Raw genomic sequence first — 27,880 nt, forward strand, 5'->3', positions numbered from 1 at the left:
AAATGAAAATTTTTATTTCTGTAGTTAAAAACTTGTTTTGTATAAACAGGATTAATTTGAGATGAATTCAGTAGACCATGTTGTATGTTCCTTGTGGGTTGATCATATTCTTTCTGGGAGCCTCCCTTCCCAGAAAGGCTGAGAAAAAGCACTCCATGCAATGAGCTCCAGTGTTTTCAAGTATGAACATTAGACCATCCTGAAGTGTATATAGCTGAAAACAAGCATGCAAAGCTTCTTCTTTTGCCCTTTTTATTTTAGGTCATAGTTTTAAAACTTTAAGCTGTCTGATCAATTAAAACTGACTTCAGAAGAATTCCAGTTAAATCTTGGTTGCACCTGCAACCTATTCCAAATACCTAGAGAAAATCTTCAGCTGATAAGTCAGTTGTTCAGCTGTATAGTCATTGTTGTTGTTGTTTTAATGCTAACATTAGGTGCCATGCTGATCATGTCAGTTGTTTATCCAGGCTAATATTCTGTCTCTGACCTTGGCAACCAAAGGTTAGTTTAGGGCTTAGTTTTCTTCTGTTGTGAGATCGTAGAAAAATTATTGGTGACAAGGGAATTCAGCATGATGTAAGGTGGATTTCCCTGTTTTTCAAGAGCCCATTATTTGTCAGTCATCCATGAATTCTCTTAAATCCCTTTATATTTTTATAAATATATATATTTTATATTTTTAGTCTTTTAATTCCAAGGACAATCAGTTCATAAATTCAGGACCAGGTGTTTCAAGTTTCAGAGGGTTTTCCACTCCCACTACTTTTTATTCTGCAAAATGACCTCTTTGGTGCAGGATTTTCTAGAGGACTTTCTAGAAAGTATAAATGGTTTTGACCCTATACTTATTGACTGATTCAAAGAATTCACTTGGATTATTGAGATCAAATTTTACTCTGTTGAAACCACATTGGCCTGTATATATAGGTTATGCTTCTTATGTATTATGACTTATGCTTTTTATCAGTTCTCTAATTTAGGCAGGAAGCTTCTTCAGTGTAGGTCTCTGGTTTCTTATAAATGAGTGTCATGTTGGTAAGTCATTATTCCTAAGACCTTTTAAAATTAAATAAATTATATTGAATTCATTTTTTCAAGGTCCCGTCTTTGAATTTCTTCTGTTTCTTTTGATGAGTTGTGTCAATCTCATATATATATATATATACACACATACATATATATATATATAATATGTACCTTATAGGTTTTGTCCACAAATTCCAAAATGCAAATTCTGCTTGTAATTACAGTAATGATTGGGCAGATAGAAGCAGGGGAAAGAAAACTTTGAGAAGTGTGGCATGAGTCTCTAAAATGATATTTTAGGCAAAAGATTAGTTTCCAAGGCAGATCTAGTCATCATAGAAGTAGTATTAAAGATTCAGTAAAAACTTACTCTGTATTTTGAAATATTAACAAAAGTAAGTTCTGGCTTTCCCCGTGATTACTTCTGTTTCTGTTATTGTTTAGTCACCAAGTTGTGCCTGACTCTTTTGCAACCCCATGGACTGTAACCCACCAGGCTCCTCTCTGTGGAATTTTTCAGGCAAGAGTACTAGAGTGGGTTGCCATTTTATTCTCCAGGGGATCTTCCTGACCCAGGGTTCAAACCTTCTTCTCCTGCTTGGCAGGTGGATTCTTTGCCACTGAGCCACCAGGGAACCCACCTCTTTTTTTTCCCCTGCACCTTATGTGTTGCTGTTACCTGTGGTTCTCTGCTGGGGCATCTTCTCACTTTCAGCACTACTGAGGATCTTGCCTGTGGCCGTGGCACATCCTGTAACTTCGTGTGCTGATGGCCTCGTCACCATCATCTCCCCCAGTGCCAGACCCACACACCCACTAGCACATCTCTGCCTCAGGAAGCGTTCCACACGCGTTGCAAAAGAAATTGGAAATAAGATATTTCCTTCAGTGAGAGAGTGATTTCTTGGAAATGCACCTCTCGTGTGTGTGTGTGTGTGTGTGTGTGAGTGCATGCGCATACAGGTATGCATACACACCTATAGGACAGAAGATTATTGACCACAAAGGGAACCTAAGAAATCAGTTTCTCCACTCTTGGTGGAGGAATTATTTTGACTAATGATGAAAATAGTCTCTCTGTAAGAAGTAGTATTATATCGTCTTGCCTTTTTGCAAAATCACTTTTTATGAAAGACACTCAGATGAAAGCCTTTTTGTAAAGACTTTTAGTTTGTCAAGAAAGCTAATATCTCCACCCGTCTGGTCTTGCCCTTCTCTGTTTCTGTCTGCACTACCCAAAGATGATTAAAAAAAAATGTGTATCTGATTATGTTTTGCTCTCCACTGTTTACAGTTCTCACAACACACTGAGGTGTAATTTATTTCTGGACCTTTGTACAGCCTGTTCCCTTTTTCTAAAATGGAAACTACTCATTTTTGTTTCCCTCTTAATTTCCTGGCTGCTTCTTCAAAGTTTCCTTTGCTCTCTGTTCATCTTCTCTGTATTAAAAAAAAAATTTTTTTTTTTTTAAGATTTTCTCTTTTTTTTGATATGGACCATTTCCAAAGTCTTCATTAATTTCGTACAATATTGTTTCTGTTTTATGTTTTGGCCCCTTTTGGCTGTGAGGCATGTGGGATTCCAGCTCCCTGACCAAGGATCAAACCCACACCCCCTGCATTGGAAGGCAAAGTCTTAACCACTGGACCACCGGGGAAGTCCCTTTCTCTTTGTCTTTAAATGTTGGAGTTCCTGAGGTCTGAATCTTAGGAGCTCAGTTTTCTTCCTTCCCTTATCCTTCCTTCCCCTTCTCTCACCAATGAACTTGCCTAAACCAGTGACCCTAAATATCAAAATGTCAGTGATTCTCAACTTTATGTCTTTTGTCCTCACCCTCCTCTATTCTCCAGGCTTATATATTCAACGTAGACTCCTCACCACACAGGTGTATCACAAGCATCTCAGACTTAACATGTTTAACCCTATTCCTCCTTCTGGTTTTCCTGTTCTAGGAACCAGCCCCTCCATCTCGTGAGGTACTTGGGCCAGAAACCTGGGAGTTACTCTGGACATTTCCTTTTGACAACCACATCCAACCTAAGTCCTTTTGCTTTTATCTCTAAAATATATCCATAGTCTGTACATGTCTGGCCATTTTGACCACTCTCACCCTGGTCTTAACTCTCAGTAGCTCCCCACTTGGGACTGTTTCAATATCCTGCTAGCTGATCTCTCTCTCTCTCTCTCTCTCTCTCTTTTTAAATTATTTATTTTGTATTGGGCTTTAGCTGATTAACAGTGCCGTCATAGTTGCAGGTGAACTCAAAGGCACTCATCCATATACATGTATCCATTCTCCCCCAAGCTCCCCTCCCATCCAGGCTGCCATATAACATTGAGCAGAGTTCCCTGTGCTATACAATATGTCCTTGTTGGTCATCCATTTTAAATATAGCACTAACTGATGTCCTTTTTGAAAATGAAAACTGAATTATGTCACTCCCCTGCCTTAATCTTCATTGGCTTTCCATTGTGCTTCAGGTAAAATTAAAATAATTAAACATGGCCCTTCATTCTGACTCTTCATTCGTGCTTTCATTGTTTCCTGATCACTCTGGCCTTCCTCTGATTTCTGAGCATCCCAGAACTTTTTCTCATCTCACGGTCTCTTCATTTACTCATCTTTCTGTCTAGAATGGTCTTTCAGTTCAGTTCAGTCGCTCAGTCATGTCCGACTCTTTGCGACCCCATAAATCGCAGCATGCCAGGCCTCCCTGTCCATCACCAACTCCCGAAGTTTACTCAAACTCATGTCCATCGAGTCGGTGATGCCATCCATCCATCTCATCCTCTGTCGTCCCCTTCTCCTCCTGTCCCCAATCCCTCCCAGCATCAGGGTCTTTTCCAATGAGTCAACTCTTCGCATGAGGTGGCCAAAGTATTGAAGTTTCAGCTTCAGCATCAGTCCTTCCAACGAACACCCAGGACTGATCTCCTTTAGGATGGACTGGTTGGATCTCCTTGCATCCAAGGGACTCTCAAGAGTCTTCTCCAACACCACAGTTCAAAAGCATCAATTCTTCGGCGCTCAGCTTTCTTCGCAGTCCAACTCTCATATCCATACATGACCACTGGAAAAACCATAGCCTTGACCAGATGGACCTGTTGGCAATATCTCTACTTTTTAATATGCTGCCTATGTTGGTCATAACATTTCTTCCAAGGAGCAAGCATCTTTTAATTTAATGGCTGCAGTCACCATCTGCAGTGATTTTGGAGCCCCTCAAAATAAAGTCTGCCACTGTTTCCACTGTTCCCCATCTATTTGCTATGAAGTGATGAGACCAGCTGCCATGATCTTAGTTTTCTGAATGTTGAGCTTTAAGCCAACTTTTTCACTCTTCTCTTTTCACTCTTCTCTTTCATCAAGAGACTTTTTAGTTCCTCTTCATTTTCTGCCATAAGGGTGGTGTCATCTGCATATCTGAGGTTATTGATGTTTCTCCTGGCAATCTTGATTCCAGCATGTGCTTCTTCCAGCCCAGCGTTTCTCATGATGTACTCTGCATATAAATTAGCAGGGTGACAAGATATAGCCTTGATGTACTCCTTTTCCTATTTGGAACCAGTCTGTTGTTCCATATCCAGTTCCTTACTCTCTCTTCAGTTTTTATACAGCTAACTCCTTTATTCTTTAGATTATAATTTAAAGTGCTACTTCTTCAAAGGGTTTTTTCTTTGACCTCCTAATCCAAGTTATGTTCTTCATATCATTCTTGGATAGTATATAGGACTTATTATGATTGATATTTGTTTATCAGTGTTGTTTAATATCTGTCTGACAAAACTCTGTGTTTCATTTATAACAAGTATTCGATAAATATCTTTCCCCTGTGCTCATTTCTGTACATTTGTACTTTTCAAACAAAATATGTTATTATTGTAAAATATACATAATGTATAATTTATCATCTTAATCATTTTTATGTGTACATGTCATTAAATATATTACATTCATGAAGTACATTTGAAAATATAGTAAATACATTAATACTGTTGTGCAACCACAACACAGTCTATCTTCAGAACCCTTTTCATCTTGCAAAACTGAAACTCAGTACACTTTCTTGAATAACTTCTCATTACCTTCTTTTTCTAACCTCTAGCAAACACCATATTACTTTCTGTCTTTATGAATTTGACTATTCTAGGTACCCCACAAAGGTAAAATAACACAAGGTTTGTCCTTTTGTGACCATCTTATTTCATTTAGTCTGATATCTTCAAGGTTCATTCGTGTTGTATATATCAGTATTTTGTCCTTTTTTTTTAAAAAATTGAGGTATAGTAGTGTAGTTGCTTTATAATATTTTATTAGTTTCAGGTGTATAACATAGTAGTTCAATATTGTTATAGATTATAATCAATTTAAAGTTATTACAAAATAATGACTATAATTCCCTGTGTTGTACAATATATCCTTGTTATTTGTTTGTTCTATACATAGTGGTTGATATCTCTTAATCCTATACCTTTACCTTGCCCAGCCCACTTTCATCTCCCAGCGGGTAACCTCTAATTCATTCTCTAAATCTGTGAGTCTATTTTTGTTTTGTTACGTATGTTTGTTTTACTTTTTTAGAGTCTGCATACAAGTGACAGCAGAGAGTATTTGTCTTTCTCTGTCTGACATATTTTACAAAGCGTAATACTTTCTAGGTCCATCCACATCCTTTCAAATTGCAGAATTTCATTCTTTTTTATGGCTGAGTAATATTCCATTGTATATACATCACATATTCTTTATCTGTTCATCTGTTAGTGGACACTTAGGTTACTTCCATATGTTGGTTTTTCTAAATAGTGCTCATGTGATCTTTTCATATTAGTATCTTTTCATATTAGTAGTTTTGTTTTCTTTAAATGTGTATCCAGCAGTAGAATTACTGGATCATATGGTGTTCTGTTATTAGTTTTGTGAGAAGCCTCCATACTGTTTTCCGCATTGGCCGCAACCATTTACAGTCTCACCAGTAGTGTACTGTTGTTCTGTTGCTCAGTCCTGTCCGACTCTGTAATTCCCATGGACTGCAGCACGCCAGGCTTCCCTGTCCTTCACTATCTCCCTGAGTTTGGTCAAACGTATGTCCACTGAGTTGGTGATGGCTTCCAATCATTTCATCCTCTGTTGTCCCCTTCTCCTTCTGTCTTCAATCCAACCCCAGGGTCTTTTCCAGTGAGTCAGCTCTCTGCATCTGGTGACCACAGTATTGGAGCTTCAGCTTTAGCATCAGTCCTTCCAGTGAATATTTAGAGCTGATTTCCTTTAGGTTTGACTGATTTTATTTCCTTACTGTCCAAGGGACTCTCAAGAGTCTTCCCAGCACCACAGTTCGAAAGCATCAGTTCTTCAGCACCTAGCCTTCTTTATGGTCCAACTCTCACATTACACAACTACTGGAAAAACCATAGCTTTGACTATATGGTCTTCTGTCGGCAAAGTGATGTCTCTCCTTTTTTAATATGCTGTCTAGGTTTGTCATAGCTTTTCTTCTAAGGAGCAAGCATCTTTTAATTTCATGGCTGCAGTCACTGTCCTCAGGGATTTTGGAGTCTAAGAAAATAAAGTCTGTCACTTTCCATTTTTTTCCATATCTATTTGCCATGAAGTGATGGGACCAGATGCCATGATACGCAGTTTTTGAATATTGAGTTCAATCTTTTTCACTGTTCTCTTTTACCTTCATCAAGAGGCTCTTTAGTTCCTCTTTGCTTTCTGCCATTAGGGTGGTGTCATCTGCATGTCTGAGGTTATTGATATTTCTCCCAGCAGTCTTGATTCCCGCTTGAGCTTCATCCAGCCTGGCATTTCAGTGATGTACTAGGGTTCCATTTTCTCCTTTCCAACATTTATTTGTTGACTTTTTGATGATAGTCATTTTGACTGTTGTGAGGTTATGATCTTAATATGGTTTGATTCACGTTTCTTTGATAATTAGCGATGTTGAGTATCTTTTCATATGCCTGTTGGCTATCTGTATATCTCCTTTGGAAAAATGTCTATTTAGATCTTCTGCCCATTTAAAAAGTTGTTTCATATTGAATTGTATGAGCTATTTATGTATTTTGGATATTAAATCCTTATCGGTCATGTCAGTTGCAAATAACCTCCCAATCAGTAGGTTGTATTTTTGTTTTATTGACAGTTTCCTTGACTGTGTAAAAGCTTTCAAGTTTAATCAGACCCCATTTGTTTAGTTTTGCTTTTTTTTCTTTTTCTTGGGAGACAGATTCAAAAACATATTGCTATGAGTTATGTTGAAGAATGTTGTGGCTGGGTTCTCTTCTAGGAATTTTATGGTTTCAGGTCTTACATTTAGATCTTTGAATCCATTTTGAGTTTCTTTTGTATGTATTTTGAGGGTGTGTTCTAATTTTATTGATTTACGTGTCATGTCTAGTTTTTCGAACACCATTTATTGAGGATACTGTCTTTTCTTGCCTCCTTTGTCATAGATTAATTGACCATAAGTGCATGAGTTTATTTCTGGGCTGTCTACGCTGTTCCGTTGATCTATACATCTGTTTTTGTACTAGTACCCATACTGTTTTGATTACTGTAGCTTTGTAGTATTATTATTTAAGTGGATATTTATTATTCATTGAAGGAATAATTAAAAGAGTAATTCATTCAAGGTCTAACTCAGATCCTGCCTCTGAGAAGTCCTTCTCCCTCAATCCCCACTCCATCCTTGTAGAAAGGTATCGTCCCTCAATTTTGTCCTGCTTACTCCTTCACCCCTGACACACTCACAGAGTGCATAGTGGGGCTAATAGTGCTTTTAATATAATAGGTGATCAAGAAATTATGAACAAATGAATCCATTTAAAAATCTTAGGGTTCTAAGTAGGCTTTGAAAATAGAAGCACATCTATGTAAGGGAAGTTTATTTTTCTCAGAAAAGCTCCTTGATTTAAAAGACCCTTGGAAGCAGTTTTTTTTTTTTTCTTCATATGATTCCTTGTTTTAGTGCCACAGAATTGGTTCTGAGAAATCATTTCTTCCCTTCTAGTGGAATACTTGCTTGGTCTGATATGAAAAGGTGATATTTAACCATGGAAGAAATGGTGTTGCAACATCTTGCGTTCTTGTCAAACCCCTCGTAGGATTAGAAGTTACTCAAAGAAAGTCATATGACTTGGTAAGGAATCCAGGCTGGGTGACAGGAGTCAGGCATAGCTAGCTTTAAGTATCGTGTAAAAAAATCTAGCTTATAACTCTAAACTCATCTGAGTCAGACTTTATTTGCTTACAAATATCTGAGGTCATTATGATTTTCGTGTATGGCTTTTTAAAGTCCATACCTGTAGAATCTGAAGTACATAATGGGTCTGTTAGTTTATTATGGGTGCTGAAACAAAGTACCACAAACTAGGTGGCTTAAACAGCATAAATCTGTCTCACAGTTCTGGAGGCTAGAAGTCCAAGATCAAAGTGTCAGCGCGTCTATGAAGGAGAATCTATTCAGTGTCTCTCTCCTAACTCCTGGTGGTTTGTTGTCAACCTTTGGTGTGTTACTTGGCTTATAGATGTGTCTTTTTTTTTTTTAAGGGATAATGCCTTTTGTTTTTTTTCCCGCATGTGTGTTTTAAATTTTATTTATTTACTTTTGGCTGTGCCGAGTCTTCATTGCTCTGAACAGGCTTTCTCTAGCTGTGGCGAGTTGGGGCTACTTTCTAGCTGTGGTGCACAGGCTTCTCATTGCTGTGGCTTCTCTTGCAGAGCATGGGCTGTAGGGCACGCAGGCTTCAGCAGTTGCAGTCACAGGCTCTAGAGCATGTACTCAGTCATTGTGGTGCACGGGCTTGGTTGCTCCACAGCATCTGGAATCTTCCCAGACCAGGGATGGAACCCACGTCCCCTGCGTTAGCAGGCATTTTCCGATCCATCGCGCCACCAGGGAGGTCCAGAGTGTCATACTTATCTCTGCCTTTGTGTTCATGTGGTATTTTCCCTATGTGCTCCTCTCTCCATACGGCATCTTTTAGTAAGAATATAGTCATATTGGATTAGGAGTTTACACTGTTCCATTATGACCTCATCTTAGCCAATTGCATCTACAATAACCTTACTTCCAAGTCAGGTCACATTCTGAGTCACTGGGGGTTAGGGCTTCAACACATATATTTAGAGGGGACACAGTTTCATCCATAACAGATAGGCTCAATTATTTCATATTTTTCCTCCTTTTGGCACAGACAGATCAAATGTACTCATCTGTTGAATGGAAACAAGTGTTTTGATTATCATTTAAATGTGTCACACATTTTTATTCAACATCTGAAGTGAGATGGTAGAGAACACTGAATTTGTAAATTGCAAACATTCTGTAATTTTATGCCTGTAGTACAGCGCTCTGAAAAATCTTTCATCTTCCTTACCTTTGAAAAACGTTCTGGATTGCATCTGTCCAGGTGTAGGTATTTATGTAAAATGTTTAGATTGATTTTAGGGATGAAAAGGAAACTTTGTATTTTCTGAAAATGAAAGGAAAATATTTTGGCAGAAAGGAGGCGATGTCCAGATCTAAGAGTTGAGGAGAGAAGAGCAGCCAAGGTGGGAGGAGGGAAGTGCGGAGGCTTGAGAGGTGAGTTCCGGTCTGTTCCTCTCTGTACCAGTGTCCACGTGGGGAGGGGTAGGAGATGAAAACTCAAAAGGATCAAATGCATAGAAAGAAGATGGAAGCGGTTACTGCTTCTGTTTTATAGATGAGAAAAAGGGACATTCAGGTTCATTATCCAGGATCATCCAGCAAAGCACGTAGGGGCATATCTGAGAGCACAGTTTTGGAGTAAATGAGACACTAGAGCTTGAGTTCTGATTTGCTCACTCATTTCTGTCACTTGGGACAAGTCATGAACTTTTGAACACTTTAGTTTCTTCACTTGTAAAATGGGAATTGCACCACCTACCCTGTAGTGATGTTATGAGGACCAAATGAGATGGTCTGCATACAGGGTTAGTGTGGTTCCTGGCATCAGTCACACAGTTAAGAAGGTGGCTGTGGACTTTATAATACCCCAAAATTGGAAGCAACCTGGTTATTAGTAGGGGGGGTGCTAAAATAGTCACCTGATCACACATTAGAGTACGGTATATCAGTTAGAATGAATGACTCATGAAAGTAATATTTATGACATAAGACATGATAACCCATTTATCTAAATTTTATAACACACAGTAATACCGTGTGTTGTTTCGGGTTTCAGATGTAAGTGGCAGAAATATAAGAACAGGAAGTAGAAAGTATGTTTAATAACATCAGGAAAATGGTTACTTCTGGGAAGAGAGAAAGGGAAAGAGAAACAGGCGGGAGAGTGTTTTCTGTGTGTTTGCAATGTTTTATTTTTAGAAAGTAATAATATAGAGAAAATATACATATACACGTATACATATATTTTGTTTTTTAAGTGGTTCTGCTACCACCCCTTCACCACCATCCTGATCAGGTGACAGTGAGATGCAAACTCAAGCCCATCTGTCCAGAAAGCCCATGTTAGACTCCAGAGCATTTATTTTTCACCTCTTCTTGTTTTAGAAAGATGGGAAGGCAGTCCTGACTGGGGAGATGACCTGGCTGGGGGCTTCCAGTGGTGACAGGAAGGAGGCTGTGTGCCCATGTTGTCAGTTGTCCAGTATATGTCCCTGTCAGTTCTCTGGAATCTGATACTTCGTGTGTTATGTCTTTTGCCTGTAGCTATAGTCAGGATTTTGAGGAGAATGTGCAAGGGTTACTGGTGAGTAGGTGGAGTCTCTGTGTGAGTCTTTCTCAGAATCATGCAACCATTAGCAGTTGAGCATTGTCATTGTATGTGGTCAGGCTTGGATCACAACCTTTCTCTTATTTAATGCTTTAAGTTGACCCAGTCCTGGGGATTTAGAAAGCTCAGCTTTCTGTTCTGATTGACCAAGTGCCTGTTAACACTTAGTGGTATAAAATAGGTTTTTAGAATTTTGTATGATTTAATCTCAATGACAAGGCTGTTTCTGTTCTCAAGGAGCTTCTAATCTAATTTGACCAAGGTATAATCTTCTAGTGAGGAGGAGCTGAAAGTGAAGAAAACTTTAATACCTAAAATAAAATGCTTGCTCTTCACTGTCTAGCTCAATAATGCAGTTAGAACAAATGAAGAATACTTTTATAATTCAATTATATTTTTAGAAAGCTGCTTAAAAGAATTAAGCATGCTAAGTTTATTCTTGGAATTTAAATCACATAAATATTTAAGAAAATTGAAACTTGTTGGTATTAGGAAGTAAGTCCAGGACGAGATTTTTGTGTAATTTTCTAGAGCACTAAGTATATTTTACTGATAGTTAATTCTCTTGAGTAATTTTTTAAATTTATTGATTTTTAATGGAGGATAATTGCTTTACAATATTGTGTTGGTTTCTGCCATACATTAACATGAATCAGCCATAGATATACATGTCCCCTCCCTCTTGAACCTTCTCTTGAGTAATTAAATGACTTTTATTTTGGTAAACCCTTGTTTGGAGTGGAGAAGGCAATGGCACTCCACTCCAGTACTCATGCCTGGAAAATCCCGTGGACGGAGGAGCCTGGTGGGCTGCAGTCCATGGGGTCGCTAGGAGTCGGACACGACTGAGCGACTTCACTTTCAATTTGCACATTCATGCATTGAAGAAGGAAATGGCAACCCACTCCAGTATTCTTGCCTGGAGAATCTCAGGGACGGGGGAGCCTGGTGGGCTGCCGTCTATGGGGTCTCACAGAGTTGGACATGACTGAAGTGACTTAGCAGTAGCAGTAGCAGCAGTATGTTTGGAGTATTAGCGTTTGTATCTCTAATTCATATGCATACGTGCATGCTAAGTCGCTTCAGTCGTGTCTGACTCTTTGCGACTGCATAGACTGTAACCCGTCAGACTCCTCTGTCCATGGGATTCTCCAGGCAAGAATACTGAAGTGGGTTGTCATTTCCTATTCCAAGGGATCTTCCCCACCCAGGGATTGAACCTGTGTCTCTTAGGTCTCCTGCACTGGCAGGCAGGTTCTTTACTGCTAGCACCACATAGCCCTACTCTAAGTGACAAAGTAATAGAATATTATGTTTGCTTCACTTAACATTTCATTTATTTTAGCAAAACTAAGTGCCATTTTTAACTCTGGAACTTCCTGAAATTAACTACATGAGAAGGCCCTATTTATTCTTTGTGGTTTCCCGTGATCCATGAGTCTGCTTACAAACATTCACCTGTGGTGACTCTAATCTTACTCAGTCCAGTGAGACACAGTACTGCTCACAAATGGGATGGAAGAGTGGTGGGTGAGGCCTGCCTAGGGGCTGTGATTGATGGGTGTTGACCCCCTGCCTCTTCGCCTTTGCGGTGTGGATGTAAGTGAAAGCGGAGAGGGCTTCTGCTGCCACCCAGAAAAAAGTGACCCTAAAAGCCTCTTACCCAAATGTCTGCCCTGTTTTGCGTATGGTTTAACCAGCATCTTTTGGGATGCTTCTGTGCAAGAACCTTGAGCTGGTCTCTTCTTTGTTCTGTAGGTGCCAAGTCTCCAAGAATGTATAACAGGCCAACCTTACACCCAAGTTCATTATTCTGATTCGTCTTATCCCTGTGGTCTGGCAGTCTCCAAGTTGTGAAATTTATTTGTAATTGTCCTATCGTGCCTTATGGTTCCTTGTAAAAGCAAATACAGATCCTGAAGGTGTACACTGTCATCTAGGCCTCCTGGGAATTTCAAAGAGAAAACTGCCATCAGCTCATAAACCATAATTACAAAAGATGTGGGGAAACAAGTACCCATGAGTGTGAGTTAGTGGAAGTTATAAACACTAGACATAGAATCCAAGACCTTCAGATAGTGAGATTAGAAGGATGAATATTGAACCACCAACTTAAAAGAAACACAAAAGGGAATCAAAACACAAGCACAGCACAAAAGTACCATCAGAAGAAACCAGGTTGATTTTTTTTTTTTTTTTTTTTTTTTTTTTCAGGTTGATTTTTAAAAACAACTCCATGTAGATTTTATTAATATAAACAGTGGGTAGGATTGAGGCCTGCGCAGGTCCCAGCCTGTCCATGGTTTGGGATTGCTACCTGCCTCATAAAGCAAAGAAGAGGGTTTTTCTTCTGGGAGGACAAAAGTCGTCTCCTCCTCTGAAAAAACCTTTTACATAGTTGGGTTTGGTATCCTCCAGGAACAGAGGGGCAGGGCTTGAGGCCTCATGAGTCTGGGTTTTCAGTTGAGGTGTTACTCGGGAGTAGGTTCTTGTCAGGTTGCAGAAAGAATTCAGAGAAAAGGTAGGGAGGTCAGGAAAGCAAAGTGAGGATTTATTAAGTGGAGGGTGGGCAGTCTCAGGTGAGTAGCTGCACTGAGTTTGTTTGGCAGTGCGGTTACATGAGATATAGAAATGAAGGAGCAGAATATTCATTGGGGAGGGAACTCCCAGGGGAGTTGTATTCCCTGATTTTCATCCCAGCTCCACCTTCCTGAGGCGAGGGGAGATTTTTGTCCTTAATCTTGATTGGAAGTGTCATGGTGTCAGTGCATGATAGGAACTTCTTTTCTGCAAGGCTAATTTTACTGTAATAAGAACATGATGAGCAAAAGATTACATTCAGATGCCAGAGATTCCCTCCTTTCTTTGTCTGCCTCCAGGACACTTATCACCCCAAAATGTGTGGTTTCCATGTCAGTCCAGAGGTCTTTCTTTTCTTTGTCTGCCCAAGGACTCCCACTGTTGATAAGATGTATAGTCTCCTGCAGTTTGGCCTGCGCCCCCCTTTCTCTGTTCATCTTTATCTACCTGCCCGCTCAGAGGAAGAGAGAGAAGGTCCAGAGTGGAGTGTCATTATCTCCAGAACTCATCACTGAACTCAGCCTGAGCTTCATGAGTCATGGAAGTGAATTCCTTACCAAAGTAATAGTTTCCAAAAAAAAGAAAAGAAACAATTGGTGGGTTAGACCAGAGTAGATGAAATAACTGAAATCCAAGATATTGTCTAAAGAAATTACCTAGAGTGTAGCACAGAAAGACAGTGTGAGCAAAGATGAAAGGGACTAAAAGACAAATCAAGAATTAGGTGTTCTAACATAATCCTCATCAAATTTCCAGTAGAATGAAATGAGAGAGAAGAGGAAAAGAGAGACGGTGTTCAAAGAAATGATAGATGAGAGTTTCTCACATTTCATGAAAGATGTGGATCTTTAGGTTTAGAAAGCATGATTGAATCCAAAGTGCAATGGAAACAAACAAGGAATCACATTTTCCTAAATTGCAATGAAACTGTATGATTCTAAATTAGAGACAAAAATCCTATAGAGGTCAAGGGGGCAAAGAAAGATCACCTGTAAAGCAATGGAAATTACATAACTGTTTTAAGTTCTAATTTCCCTACCTGTTCTGTTCTTCATCTGCTTTCCTTTGACAATGTCTTTTGAATTTTTTGAGTATTTTTTATCATTCAGCCCCATACCCCACAAAGCTTGGTAGTTTGTAGCCTCTTTCTGTTGTCTGTTGCTTCTATTGATTCTTACTCATCTGGCTTCTTTTTATACATGAATGCTTGATTATCTTTGTGTACTAGTTGTATTATTTGAAAATTTGTTTTTAACAGTAACTTGAGAGAGCAACACTGTTTACAGTAGCCAAGATATGGAAACGACCCAAATGTCCATCAGCAGATGACTGGCCTAAGAAGAGGTGGTGTGTGCACACACATACACACACACACACACACGCTTGTGTTTGTGCTTGGTCACTCAGTCATGTCCAGCTCTTTGCGACCCCACGGACTGTAGCCCCCACCCAGGCTTCTCTGTCCAGGGGGATTCTCCAGGCAAGAATACTGGAGTGGGTTGCCATGCCCTCCTCCAGGGGATCTTCCCAACCCAGGGATCAAACCCAGGTCTCCTGCATTGCAGATGGATTCTTTACCATCTGGGCCACATACACACACACACACACACACACACACATATATATAAGTAATGGAATGTTACTCTGTCATAAAAAAGAATGAAATATTGTATTGCCATTTTCACCAATATGAATGGACCTAGAGAATATTATACATAGTGACAAAAACCGTATGATGTTACATATATGTGTAATCTAAAAACCACACAAATGAATCTATATATAAAATAGACTCATAGAAAACAAACTTCCGGTTACCAAAGGGAAAGGTTTTATAGCACAGAGAATTATATTTAATATTTTGTAATAATTTATAATGAAACATACTATGAAAGAAAAACCTGAATCACTTTACCTCTGAAACTAACACAATATAGTTGATGTCAACGATACTTCAATAAAATAAAATAAATAAATAATATGAGTACTAAGGTGCAGATACTTTCTCCCGTAGAATATTTTTATTTGCTTTTGCCAGATTCTTGGTGGTATTACCAGTCTGGGACTGGCTTAATTTAAGTTCAGTTTTGACATGTTTCAGTTCATCCAAATGATACTAACCTAGACTACAAATTTACCCTTACTATGCAGCTGGCTCATTTTTGCAGCAGATTCTTCTGGCATGGACATGAGCTTGGGTAAACTCTGGGAGTTGGTGACGGGCAGGGAGGCCTGGCATGCTGCGGTTCATGGGGTCGCAAAGAGTCGGACACGACTGAGCGACTGAACTGAACTGGCATATCTTTTAGTGCAAAAGTAGTTTGACTGCTGGATTATTGCTTTGGATTCTTGTTTTCATTTTGATTCTCATATAGTTTTTCCTTACCATTTTGTCCTCACCATTTTGTTAGTCCTTTGATAGTCGCAACATGTTTTTATACTTTGTTTGGCCTTTTAAAATTGTCCCCAGTGGGAAGGATGGTCTGGAAGTACCCATTCCCATTATTGTCAAAAACACAAATCACATTCATGCTCTTTTCAATGACTTAGGTTTGTAGCCTGAACCAATAATGGAAGGTAACTGTCAGGAAATTGTTCTGTCTAATATTCTGAAAGGGGTAAATTGTCTCTTGGTAAAATAATGCCTCTTTTGAATATGAGTAATAAAAATCCTAAAAAACTTGTTGGGTAATTTACAGTTTGCAACTAACTAAATATTCAGAATAGCTCTTTGGAATGTAATTTCATAAATAAACCCTTTATTTCATGGTCTGTAAGGTTTTGAGCATGATATTTGTGGATGGCATCTTACTACCTCTCATTACCTCTCAGAAAGAAGTTATTCCTTCTTTCTCCTCTCTCCCTCCCTTGTATAATCCATCACAACTCCTGTTTACTTTACCTCTATAATACCTCTTGAAACGACGTGCTCTTTGCACTGGTATATCCTCTGCTTGGGTTCAGATCGTCAGTGCCACTCCCCTGGATTCCTGAAGCTGCCTTCTAGTCAGTCTTCCTGCTACTGTCCTTATGTTCTTGTCAAAGTTAGCCACTGACTCCCGTTGCTCTCAGGACTACGTCAGAGCTCCTGTGTGGGCTGCATTATTCACGTGACCAAGTTCCTGTTCCATTTTCTAGCTCTTACTGTTACACTTCACTCTCCATCTTCTGTTTTGTTTTTTTTTTTTAATTTACATTTATTTGACTGTGCTGGGTCTTAGGGCATGTGGATCTTCAGTCTTCGTTGCAGCATGTAGGGTCTTTATTTGCAGCATGTGGGATCTAGTTCCCTGACCAGGGATCAAACCCGGGCCCCATGCGTTTGGAGTGCCGAGTATTAGCCCCTGGACTACCAGGGAAGTTCCTCCTTCTATTTATGCAATTGGTGCTTTATAAACACTCAGTAATTGCTCATTGAGTGAATAAATGAATAGTGTATGTGATAGGCAAAGCTAGGTAGATTCAAGTAATGATGGTTAGGCCCTAGAAGAAGGCCTATGACTCATGTTTCTTTCTACCAGAAAGCTGTTTAGGTAGTTGATTTAGCCATATTGTATGACCAGTGTGTTAATGTCTGAATTTAATTTACTCATTTTATGTTATCTTTAGAGCTAACCTTTCAGTAAAAAATCAGAACAAACTACCAAAAAACCCCCAACTTTTTCCCAGTATTTTATCTCTTTCCCTCCAAATAAACTTATATTAGAATAATAGAGGCACCTTCCACAAATAGCAACCAGTAGGTACAGGCTGGTCACATGTCCTTACTGTGGCAGTGGCTGTAGGTGATACACTGTGTCTCATTGATTTTCAAATGTGAAGGACTCTAGCAACACCCACATTTACTTGTTGGATCTTTGGTGATAAAGGAGAATCTTTGTCATCTGCAGGACCTTAGGTTCATTATTTTTTTGGTCATATGGAATGAAATGAATGACTCGTGTTCTCTTCATTTGTTTAGAATGTATCCTGCGGTATAGTCAATTTTAGAGTACCACAGGACATCTTGGAAGAGTAATATATGTGTCATCATTTAATTGGCAGTGCTATTTCCTGTTTTGTTGATCTCTCTCACTGGCTGATTCCCTGACACCTCAGCAGTAAAGAATCCACCGTGCAATGCAGGAGACACGCGTTTGATCCCCGAGTCAGGAAGATTCCCTACAGGAGGAAATGGCAACCCACTGCCTGAAAAATCCCATGGTCAGAGGAGCCTATTGGGCTGTACAGCCCAAAGGGTTTCAGAGAGGCACATTGAGTGAGCACACTCACTGACTGCACCAAAATAATTGTTTTCTATTCTGGTGGTCTGACCTATTATTTTATTACAGTTATTTAGAAAGTCTTATCCCCACCAATTAGAGAACAGTTTTGAGATACACCAAGAAACTTGATTGGAAGTCATTTTTACTGATTTGCCTTCTGATCTGCTTTTTGGAGTTAGAAGTGGAAGGATGGCTGCCCCAGTAATGAGAAATTCATGGTGAATAGTGCCGCGCACCCTCTCCAGCTCTCCCTGCCTGTGTTAGACATTGGTAATTGGTTACGGCATTGTTTCTCAATGTACCCCCATCAAGTCTCAGCACAGCACTTCAGGTCCCTACTACCAGTCAGATTTAGCACTTAAGATGCTAGGACTGGCCTTCCTTGTGTAATCCTTTCTTGTTCACTCTGCACAAAATACCACTTTGTATATCTATGCCTAGAGGCTTGTCTAAACACGGTTATATCCCAGCTTACGTTTTGCGTGTTGTTTCTCCCTCCCCTGTGCTGTTCTTTGTGGTACCTACCAAACAAATTTCATAACCAGATAAAGGTGTCTCTGGCTTCCCTGTGGCTCACTCGCTAAAGAACCTGCATGCAGATTCCTCTATCTGCAGTAGAATCCTCGATCTGCAATAGAAAACTCGATCTGCAATAGAATCCTCAATCTGCAATAGAGGAGACCAGATTTCTGTCCCTGGGTCGGGAAGTTCCCCCAGAGAAGGAAATGGATACCCACTCCAGTATTCTTGCCTGGAAAATCCCATGGACAGAGGAGCCTGACAGGCTACAGTCCATAGGGTTGCAAGATTGAGTGACTACACCACCACCAAAGGTGTCTCTATAATAATGGTGGTAACAGCTAACAAGTATTGAGTAGTTATGGTGTGTCAGGCAGTCTGCTAAGTGCTTAATATGTATTATTTCACTGAATCCTTATAACAACTATATGAGTTAAGGACCATTATTACTCCCATTTTACAGATGGAGAAGCTAGGGCAAGTCTAAATAACTGGTAAATGAAAGAACCTTTATTTGAACTGAGGTTATTTGTTTTCTTAGCTCAGATTCTTTACCTCTGAGCTGTTAACCTCCCTAACAAGTGAAGGCTGGGTTAATGTGAAAATGATTCAGAACAAGATTTTGTCTGTGCTGTCACAGGCTGAAATAAAAGCCACTACCTGTGTATTTTCCAAGAAAATATTAAAAAAAAAAAAGTCTTCTGGAAGACTTCATTAATATGACTCAAGTTTTTATTAACCTCTTTTGCTTTTATCTTTCCATATCTCAGACAACCTTTATAATTTTTGAGAGAGGAGCTATCTGGCTGTCGTTTACATTCACAGATGGCATTATTTTATCTGTCCTCATACCATCTGCAGCATCAACATAGTCTATTTCAATTGGTGTCTTCTTTCATTTGTGCAGGAGTGAGCTATTAAAATAAAACTTTATATTTGTATAGCATTTGGGGGTAAACGTTGTGATAAAATAAATCAATGTTTTACCCTAACAATCTTATGCAAAGAAAATTTAATTTTTTCACCTCATCTTGATTTATTTTATATATAGTCTTCGAAATTCAATTGATTTCAGCAGCTACTTACTGGGCATGTATCATGATCAGTTATGCTATTGGAGAAATGATCCCCATTCTCACAGAGCTTAGGACTTCCCAGGTGGCTCAGTGGTGAAGAATCTGTCTGCCAATGCAGGAGACTCAGGAGATGTGGGTTCAGTCCCTTGATTGGGAAGATCCCCTGGATGGGGAAATGGCAAGCCACTCCAGTATTCTTGCCTGGAAAAATCCCATGAGTAGAGGAGCCTGGTGGGCTCCAAGTCGATGGGGTCGGAAAGAGTAGGATATGACTGAACACAAACACACTCACATGCACTGAGCTTACTGTCTGGCGGTGAAGACAGTGGAGAAATAAACACAGTTGTAAGTTTCACTATAGAAAGAAAACAGAGCTGTATGGAAAAGGCTGGCAAAGGATGAAATCTAGTTCTAGTGAGTCTAGAAAGCCCTTTCAGAGGAAGAGTGAGAAGGAGTTTACCAAACAAAGTGGAAGGTGGTAGGCAGGAGGAAAAGGGAAACCAGTCTTCAAGACAGAGTGAGGGGCAGGTGAGAAAGCTGTGATGTCAGAGAACTTGGAATGACCAAGATGTTGGAAGAAGTTCAGTCCGACTGAAACTTAGAGTGAGAGGAAGAGAGTAACAGGTGATCTAAGATGAGACTTGTGAGGTAAGCAGGTCATTTAAGGATCCTGGGTTTGAATCTGAGATTAATGGCAAATCATTGATGAGCTTAAGGCAGAGGTAAGGCATGAACAGGTTTGGGTTCTAGGAAGACCACTCAGGCTGTGCTGTGGAGAATGGATTGGAAAAAGGGACAGAGGTGGACGTGAGGAGAAAAGTTCGGAAGCTGTTTTGGTAGAACAGTTCTGTTTGTGAGAGGTCATATTTCCTTAGACTAGTGTAGAAGCAATAGAATGGAAAAAACTGAAGAGATTTAAGAGACCACAGCATTGAGAATGGAAGAATCGGCCTGTGCGTCTACAAAGTTCTGGCTTGTTCTACTTTGTCATGTGAAACCAAATGCCTCTTCTATGCAGCAGAGGATGAGCTAGAGAAAAACGGAGCAGCGATGATACCTTGAAGTTGGCCTCTGCTTTGTGAACAGGCATGATTTCACAGCATAGTTATAGGGATGTGTGTGTCGTGTTCAGTTACTTCAGTCGTGTCTGACTCTTGCAATCCTAGGGACTGTTAGGCCATCAGGCTCCTCTGTCCATTGGATTCTCCAGGCAAGAATATTGGAGTGGGTTGCCATTTCCTCCTCCAGGGGATCTTCCTGACCCAGGAATCAAATCCAGATCTCCTGTGTCTCCTGCATTGCAGGTGAATTCTTTACCCACTGAGCCACTTGGGAAGCCCAGTAATAGGGATAAGAAAGATAAAAACTCTCAATTAATTGTAAAACAGTTTAATAGTCATCTAGGCAGGATTCTGATGTTAAATTTCCCTTCACATCAGTGCATGTGATATCAAAAGAATTTTGATAGAGTGCATTCAGTAGCTGATGTCCCTATTTTCCCCCAAATGTCAGTTCATTTTTTCATTTACTTATTGTTCATTCATCCATTGATTGAAAAGAACATTTACTGAAGGCTCATTTTCTACTAGATATGTTTACTTATTTCAGCTTTTTCACATATGGCCATTATACCTAGTGTAGGCCTTTGACATATATAGGTGCTGGATGGGCTTTATCTCATTTAGAGCACATTAGTCAAGTTTCCAGGTTGAGTTGACAGTCTCACCATTTCTTTCCAAGTGGCCCATCACTTAAGGTGTAGCCATTGATAAAATGCTGCAATCCTGGCCTCCCATGTCTCCTGATGTTTTTTAAAATTTTTTATTGTAGTTGAATTACAATATAGGGTTAATTATTGCTGTTCAGCAAGGTGATTCAGTTTTATACACACACACACACACATATACACACACACACACACACACACATATATATACACACACACACACATATATATACACACACACATATATATACACATATACACACACACACACATATATATACACACACACACATATATATATATATACACACACACATTATTTTCATATTCTTTTCTGTTATGTAATTTATCACCTGATATTGAATATAGTTTCCTGAGGTTATGATGTTTTATCCTCTGCCCTTTCTGTTACTGCTTACAATCTCTGCCCAGGCTCAGTGGGCCTAAGTCCCCTTTCAATCAAGCATATGATCAATTCAGCTACCACCATTGAGACTTCTCCCAAAGCAGCTGGTTGGCTGAATGAAGTGTTTTTTGACCGAGATGGTCAGTTATTTCAGTCAGAGTAGAAAATTCAGTTGCTCACTGTATTAGCCAGGTAATCAAAGCAGCAGTAGCAAATTCTCCATCTCATTGGTTTAAATACAAAAAAAAAAGGTTATTTTTTGCTAATGAAAAGTTCATTTGATAGCGGATGTGGGGTGGAAGGTTTTCTGCTCTACTCACAGACTCACGCTGATGGAGTCAACAGGTGAGGTGGCTCACAGAATAGCCCTGGGCTCAACATCCATTTGGCAGAGGAGGAGAGAGTGGATGTGAAATACTGCAGGAGGTTTTATGGGCCGTGACTAGAAGTGATGTAATCCTTCCTACAGGTATTTCATTGGCTAGAACTTGGGTACGTGGCTGTACCTCACTGCAGGGGAGGCTGGGGAGTGTAGTCTGTGTGTTTGTTCTGGAGGAAGGAAAACTTATGGAGCCCGTCTTTGCTCCATCTGTTTAATGACTTTCCTAGTGTGGTGCCTGGTCTTTGGGGCAGAGAAGGGCTGCAGGTACAGATGAAGTCTCCTTTGTGCTTTTCTAAGTGGCTGCTGTCACAGTGCTGAGCATTAGAGTGGGAAATGCCTGCATTCTGAGTTCCTAACTTATCTGATAATTACCATTTCTCTGTTTCCACAGGGAAATAAATGCTCGACTTGATGCTGTATCTGAAGTTCTCCATTCAGAATCCAGTGTGTTTGGTCAGATAGAAAATCATCTACGTAAATTGCCTGACATAGAGAGAGGACTCTGTAGCATTTATCACAAAAAAGTAAGTGTGATAGAAATCACGTGTTTTAAAATTGTTAATTTTCTTCAGCTTGAGGATAGAGTGAAGTTGCTCAGTTGCGTCTGACTTTTTGTGATCCCAAGGACTGTAGCCTACCAGGCTCCTCCATCCATGGAATTTTCCAGGCACGAGTACTAGAGTGGGTTGCCATTTCCTTCTCCAGGGGATCTTCCTGATCCAGGGATCAAACCCAGGTCTCCCTCATTGCAGGCAGACGCTTTACCCTTGAGCCACCAAGGGATACCAGATATTAATAGGAAACATCACGGAGCTTTGTTGTTATTTTATATTGTAAAATCTTACAGATAACATAAGAGAATCCTTAGAGATTTTAATTGCACACACTGAGGTTATTCCAATTGTGGCTTTGTTTGCCCACTTCTGATAACTGCAGCAACAATAGAGGCTGTTGTGTTATAATACAGGATATTCTCCTATTTCATCCTCAGAATGGGGACCATCATCAAAGTAGGACGTTTACTTAGATTAGCTACTTTAAGAAGAGATTCCTTATTTCTTTTGACCTCACAACAACTTCTTATTTGACTGAACCAAAGGAAAAATCTGCTTGTAAAATATTTGTGGTATTATTAATATGCAGACAAGTGTGGATATTGAAGTTAAGTAAAACACATTATTTTGATTTTCATCACCTAAGCTTTCCAGTTTAAATCATAACAGTAACAAGTGAGATTTGTTAGAGAAATAATTTATCTTCAAAGTATGCCTAAAATTAAAAAAGTTATTAGTTGGTGATATTTGTAATTGTTAATAAACTTTTTATAGTGTCTTATCTACTATAGAAGTCATTCATATACATTAGACTCTTTGTTGTTAAAAAAAAAAAAAGAAAAAACTTTGTGAGGTTAAGAAGATTTATTACTTTCTTACTGGTGGGAAATTATGTATATTGCTGTCTTTATATAATGCTATGACAGCTTGCATTACCTTGGCTAAAATGATACTAAAAGGAGGGTCAATAACTTGCTCAGAAGTGAAAGAATTCATATTTAAACCAGGGTCCTTGACTGGGTTTTAGTGGCTTACATTTTTGGACACTACCATTTTGATGTAGCAGCAGTTTTGAATACTATTAAATCTTTTTCCCTGGCTGTCCCCATATAAGCAACTTTTATTTTTTGCCCAAATGTACATCCTTGCCAATTTAATAATTTTTTTAGAACAGTTTTTATGTGCCCAAAATTTTAGTTCAGTTCAGTCACTCAGTTATATCTTGCTCTTTGAGACCCCATGGACTGTAGCATGCCAGACTTCCCTGTCCATCACCAACTCTCAGAGCTTACTCAAACTCATGTCTATAGAGTTGGTGATGCCATCCAACCATCTCATCCTCTGTCATCCCCTTCTCCTGCCTTCAATCTTTCCCAGCATCAGGATCTTTTCAAATGAGTCAGTTCTTCGTATCAGGTGGCCAGAGTATTGGAGTTCCAGCTTCAGCATCAGTCCTTCCAGTGAACACCCAGGATTGATCTCCTTTAAAATGGACTGGTTGGGTCTCCTTGCAGTCCAAGGGACTCTCAAGAGTCTTCTCCAACACCACAGTTCAGAAGCATCAGTTCTTCAGTGCTCAACTTTCTTTATACTCCAACTCTCACATCCATACATGACTACTGGAAAAGCCTTAGTTGTGACCAATTTTCTATTAGTCTTTACCTTTTTAAGGCTTTTTCGTTTACATTGTTTTACCAGAATAATAACTGCTGCTTCTGAAAATACTTGCAGTGCCCAAGAGGACTTACGTAACTGTTCCATATGCTTCAGTTAAATTTGAAAAGAAAGAAAAAGTCAAAATTGGGAAATTCTGATCCCTAGGGAAAAAATGTATGTCTTGGTTGTGGGGTTGGCATCTATTGTTTCATTGCTTGATGCACGGTGTTCGAGTTTTCTTTTTCCCAAGACTTTTAAAAAAACATTTATTTATTTATTTTTATTTTGGAATGTGCTGGGTCTTCGCTGCAGCATGGGCTTTTCTCTAGTTGCCGCAAGTAAGGGCTGTGTCTAGCTGCAATGCTCAGACTTCTCATTGCAGTGACCTCTCTCGTTGCAGAGCAGGGTGCGTGGGCTTCAGTAGTTGTGGCTCCTGGGCTCTAGAGCACAGGCTGTATAATTGTGGTGCATGGGCTTAGCTACTCTGCAGCATGTGGGATCTTTTTGGATTAGGGATCGAACCTGTGTCTCTTGCATTGACAGGAGAACCCCTCACCACTGAGCCACCAGGGAAGCCCAAGATTATTTTTTTTGATGTGTACTACATTTAAAGTCTTTATTAAATTTGTTACAATACTGTTTTTATTTTATCTTTTGGTTTTGTGGCCATGAGGCATGTGAGATCTTAGCTGCCCAACCAGAGATCCAGCCCATACCCCCCGCCTTGGGAGGTGAAGTCTTAACCACTGGATTGCCAGGGAAGTTGCTGAGTTTCTGTTTCGCTGGCAAGAGTAGCGGATGTTCCAGTCGTAGGAAGTATTATGGTTGACATTTTTGAGGTTACAGAATGGATGACATACCATCTGTTATTTTGTTTTTGACCTTGACCCAGTGGCTGATAATCCATGCTTGTTACCCTTCGTCAAGCTGCAGATCTCTAAACACATTGCCTTCACTACTAAAAAGGATTCACTGACAGATGTTAGAGATTTGTTTTTCTCCAAAGAAGATAGGAGCAAAGCTGAAAAATTATCAATGGCTAATCAAAAGAGCTGAATCATAGTATCCATGGCATTAAGATGGCATCATCATTTATTACTGTGGTGATTTCTATTATGCCTTCCTGCTTCTCTTTAAACTGTACTTTGATATTTGCATTTCACAAAGTTTGTGTACTTATAAAAGTTTAAAACTCTGGTAAATGTCAGAATCTAATTTTTTTAACTGAGGTATAATTGATATCCAACGTTATTTTAGTTTCAGGTATATAACATAAGGATTCAATATATATGATCACCGCCATAAGTCTCTAGTTAGCATCCTTTACTATGTAAAGTTGCAAAGCTTTTTTGTTGTCTCTTGATGAGAGATAGCTCTTAAGATCACCTCTTCAGCAACTTTCAAATATACACAATTCAGTATTAGTAACTGTGGTTGCCATGCCATTGCATCACTAGGACTTACTTAGTTTACAACTCTAAGTTTACCTTTTGACCATCTTCACCCATTTTGCCTACATTATCATGCTCCACAAATCCTAATATGTGCTCTGTATCTATTAATTCAGGTTTTTTGTTTGGCTTTTTAGATTCCACATACAAGTGAGATCATACAGAATAGAATCTAGTTTCTTATAAAAGTAACCAATATGTAGAACAGGAATGACTTTTTAGACTTTCAGCTTATACTGATGAAGCTTGTGACTCACTCAGAAATTGTTCCTTTATTGCTGTTTTAGTATTTGTACAAGAATATGTCTAAAGATTGATTTGAAAAGCAAAGATCAGAAATGATTTGGTATAGACCAACTTTAGGAAGTCTGAATGCTTTAAACCACATTTTTATAGATTAGTTAGCTGGCTCTTGGAACATACCATCAAACACATGTCTATTCTTTATCATTAGATTACTCTAAATAAGTTTCTGCTGTATGCACCAAATGGTGAGTGATATCCTGGGTACAGATTGTGCCAATTTTGTGAAATTCAGAAAATGTTAAGGAACGCTGTTTGGATGTTGTGGAAGTGGTAGGCTTAGGCCATCTGGCTCTGTGGAAAGTGCCGTGGGGTAGGCACAGATAGGTATTTTTATGGTGATAATAATAGAGGATACCAAGTGGGCCGACTCTGAAATAAAATAAACATTTCTTTTGATAGTAAGACTTCAGACTTAAATCTTAGAAAATAGTGCTAGTGATGGGAGTTCACATTAACTGCTCAATAAGTATAATAACTTTTGTAAGAAAAGGATACATAGTCGCTAAGGGTGTAGCACTTAGTAAATGTTGAAAGGAGAAGATTTCAGACTTTTGTAGGTTTTATAGTTAATTTCTTAGCTAGACTGCTAGAAGCCCAACTCCATGTTTTCCGTGTGGAGCTTAGGTTGGGGTTCTTCCAGTCCTGTGATGATCTGCCTCTGCACTTGCGTGTGTGTTCTCAAGCTCTTCACAGAGAAGCCTGCTGCCAGAAATGGGGTTGAACATGACTGACTTAAAGAGCAAACTGTTTTACCCTTATTCTCAGCTTTCTTGTGACTCCACTGAGTCATTTTGCTTAAGAAATTTGAGAGCAGCCTGGCCTGGGCACTTAGGACTTGGTTGCAAGCACTTTTGGCTTTCACCTTGTTTCTGTTGCTCACTTAAATTTGATATCATATCTAAGTATGAACAACCAATTCCTTTTTTTTTTTTTTTTGCTTATCAAATTGCAATAATTATGAGATTATTATTGAGAAATTCTATTGAAAATGTTTATTTTTTGCCCTTTGCTTTTATTAGAATATACCATTAAGTGACTCGAGGTCAATTCTAGGCTATAAATTATTTCTAGGCTCCATATTTATACAAACAATGCAGTTTCCTGTATGTGTCTTTCCCAGTGAGCCACGGCCTTTCTGGAGATGAGGTGCTTTATGATACATTCTGAACTCACCATTTGTTCAGTTGAACCTAGCTTCTTTTTTTTTTTTTTCGTTCATAGTTTTCTTCATTTCTTATATAAGTAATTATCTTTCTAAATATGTTCTAAGCATTCATCCATTTTATATATATATATATACACACATATATATACTATTTATGATGTGTACTTACCATTAACTTAAACTTGCATTGTCCTCTCATCTCAAGGTATTCATTTTCATCAAATATTCTGTTGATTTCATGTTCTTGAGCCTTCCTATCTGATCCAACCTGGACTTCTTGCCTGCTATACCTGTTGAATAGCTATCTTTTTAGATTCCCTTTACTTCCCTTGAATTGGATCTTCTGTTTTCTGTATTTCATGACTTCCCCTTGGTTCATTCCTTCATTTTGGTGGGGTACATTCTCTGGAAGCATCCTGAGAAAGGGTATTAGGAGTGAGTTTTGAAACACTGATGCCTGGCAATGTCTTTGTTTTGCTCTCACATTTGATTGGTAGTTTGAGTATAAAATTCTAGGTTGTGAATTATTTTCCTTTAGAATTTTGTGTTGTCTTTTTCGACAACTTCTACTATTTTTTTTAATCAGTCTGAAGTCATACTGGTTCCCAATTCTTTGTGTGACATTTTTTTGTTGCTGTGGTTCTTTTTTCTCTCCTTCTATAAATGGAAGATTGTGTCTTTTGTCTCTAATGTTTTAAAATTTCATGATGATCAGCTGTGATTTGATTCTGTTTTAATTCATTGTATTGGATCTTTTCAATCTGGCAACCAAGTTCTGGGAAATTTTTCTGAATTATTATTTAAAGTTTGGATCTGTAATTCTAAATTTAAAATTATTATTTTTTATTGAAGTATAGTTGATTTACAATGTTATGTTAATTTCTGCTGTACAGAAAGGTGATTCAGTTGTATATATACTAACATTCTTTTTTTTATATCTTCTTTTCCTTTATGGTTGATCACGGGATATTGACTATAATCCCTGTGCTATACAGTAGGACC

At 39.0% G+C, this 27,880-nt stretch overlaps 1 protein-coding gene across 2 annotated transcripts in view; it reads left to right on the forward strand.

Moving 5' to 3' along the window:
- Positions 1–27,880, forward strand: part of MSH3 (mutS homolog 3) — a 169,375-nt gene that overhangs the window by 57,538 nt on the left and 83,957 nt on the right. For both annotated transcript variants that reach the window (XM_065919062.1, XM_065919063.1), the window contains exon 13: positions 22,138–22,270. In XM_065919062.1, coding sequence (XP_065775134.1) covers positions 22,138–22,270 — 133 coding nt within the window. The remainder of the gene's footprint in view (positions 1–22,137; positions 22,271–27,880) is intronic.

Source organism: Muntiacus reevesi, chromosome 1, assembly GCF_963930625.1.
Source record: "Muntiacus reevesi chromosome 1, mMunRee1.1, whole genome shotgun sequence".
Taxonomy (NCBI): Eukaryota; Metazoa; Chordata; class Mammalia; order Artiodactyla; family Cervidae; genus Muntiacus; species Muntiacus reevesi.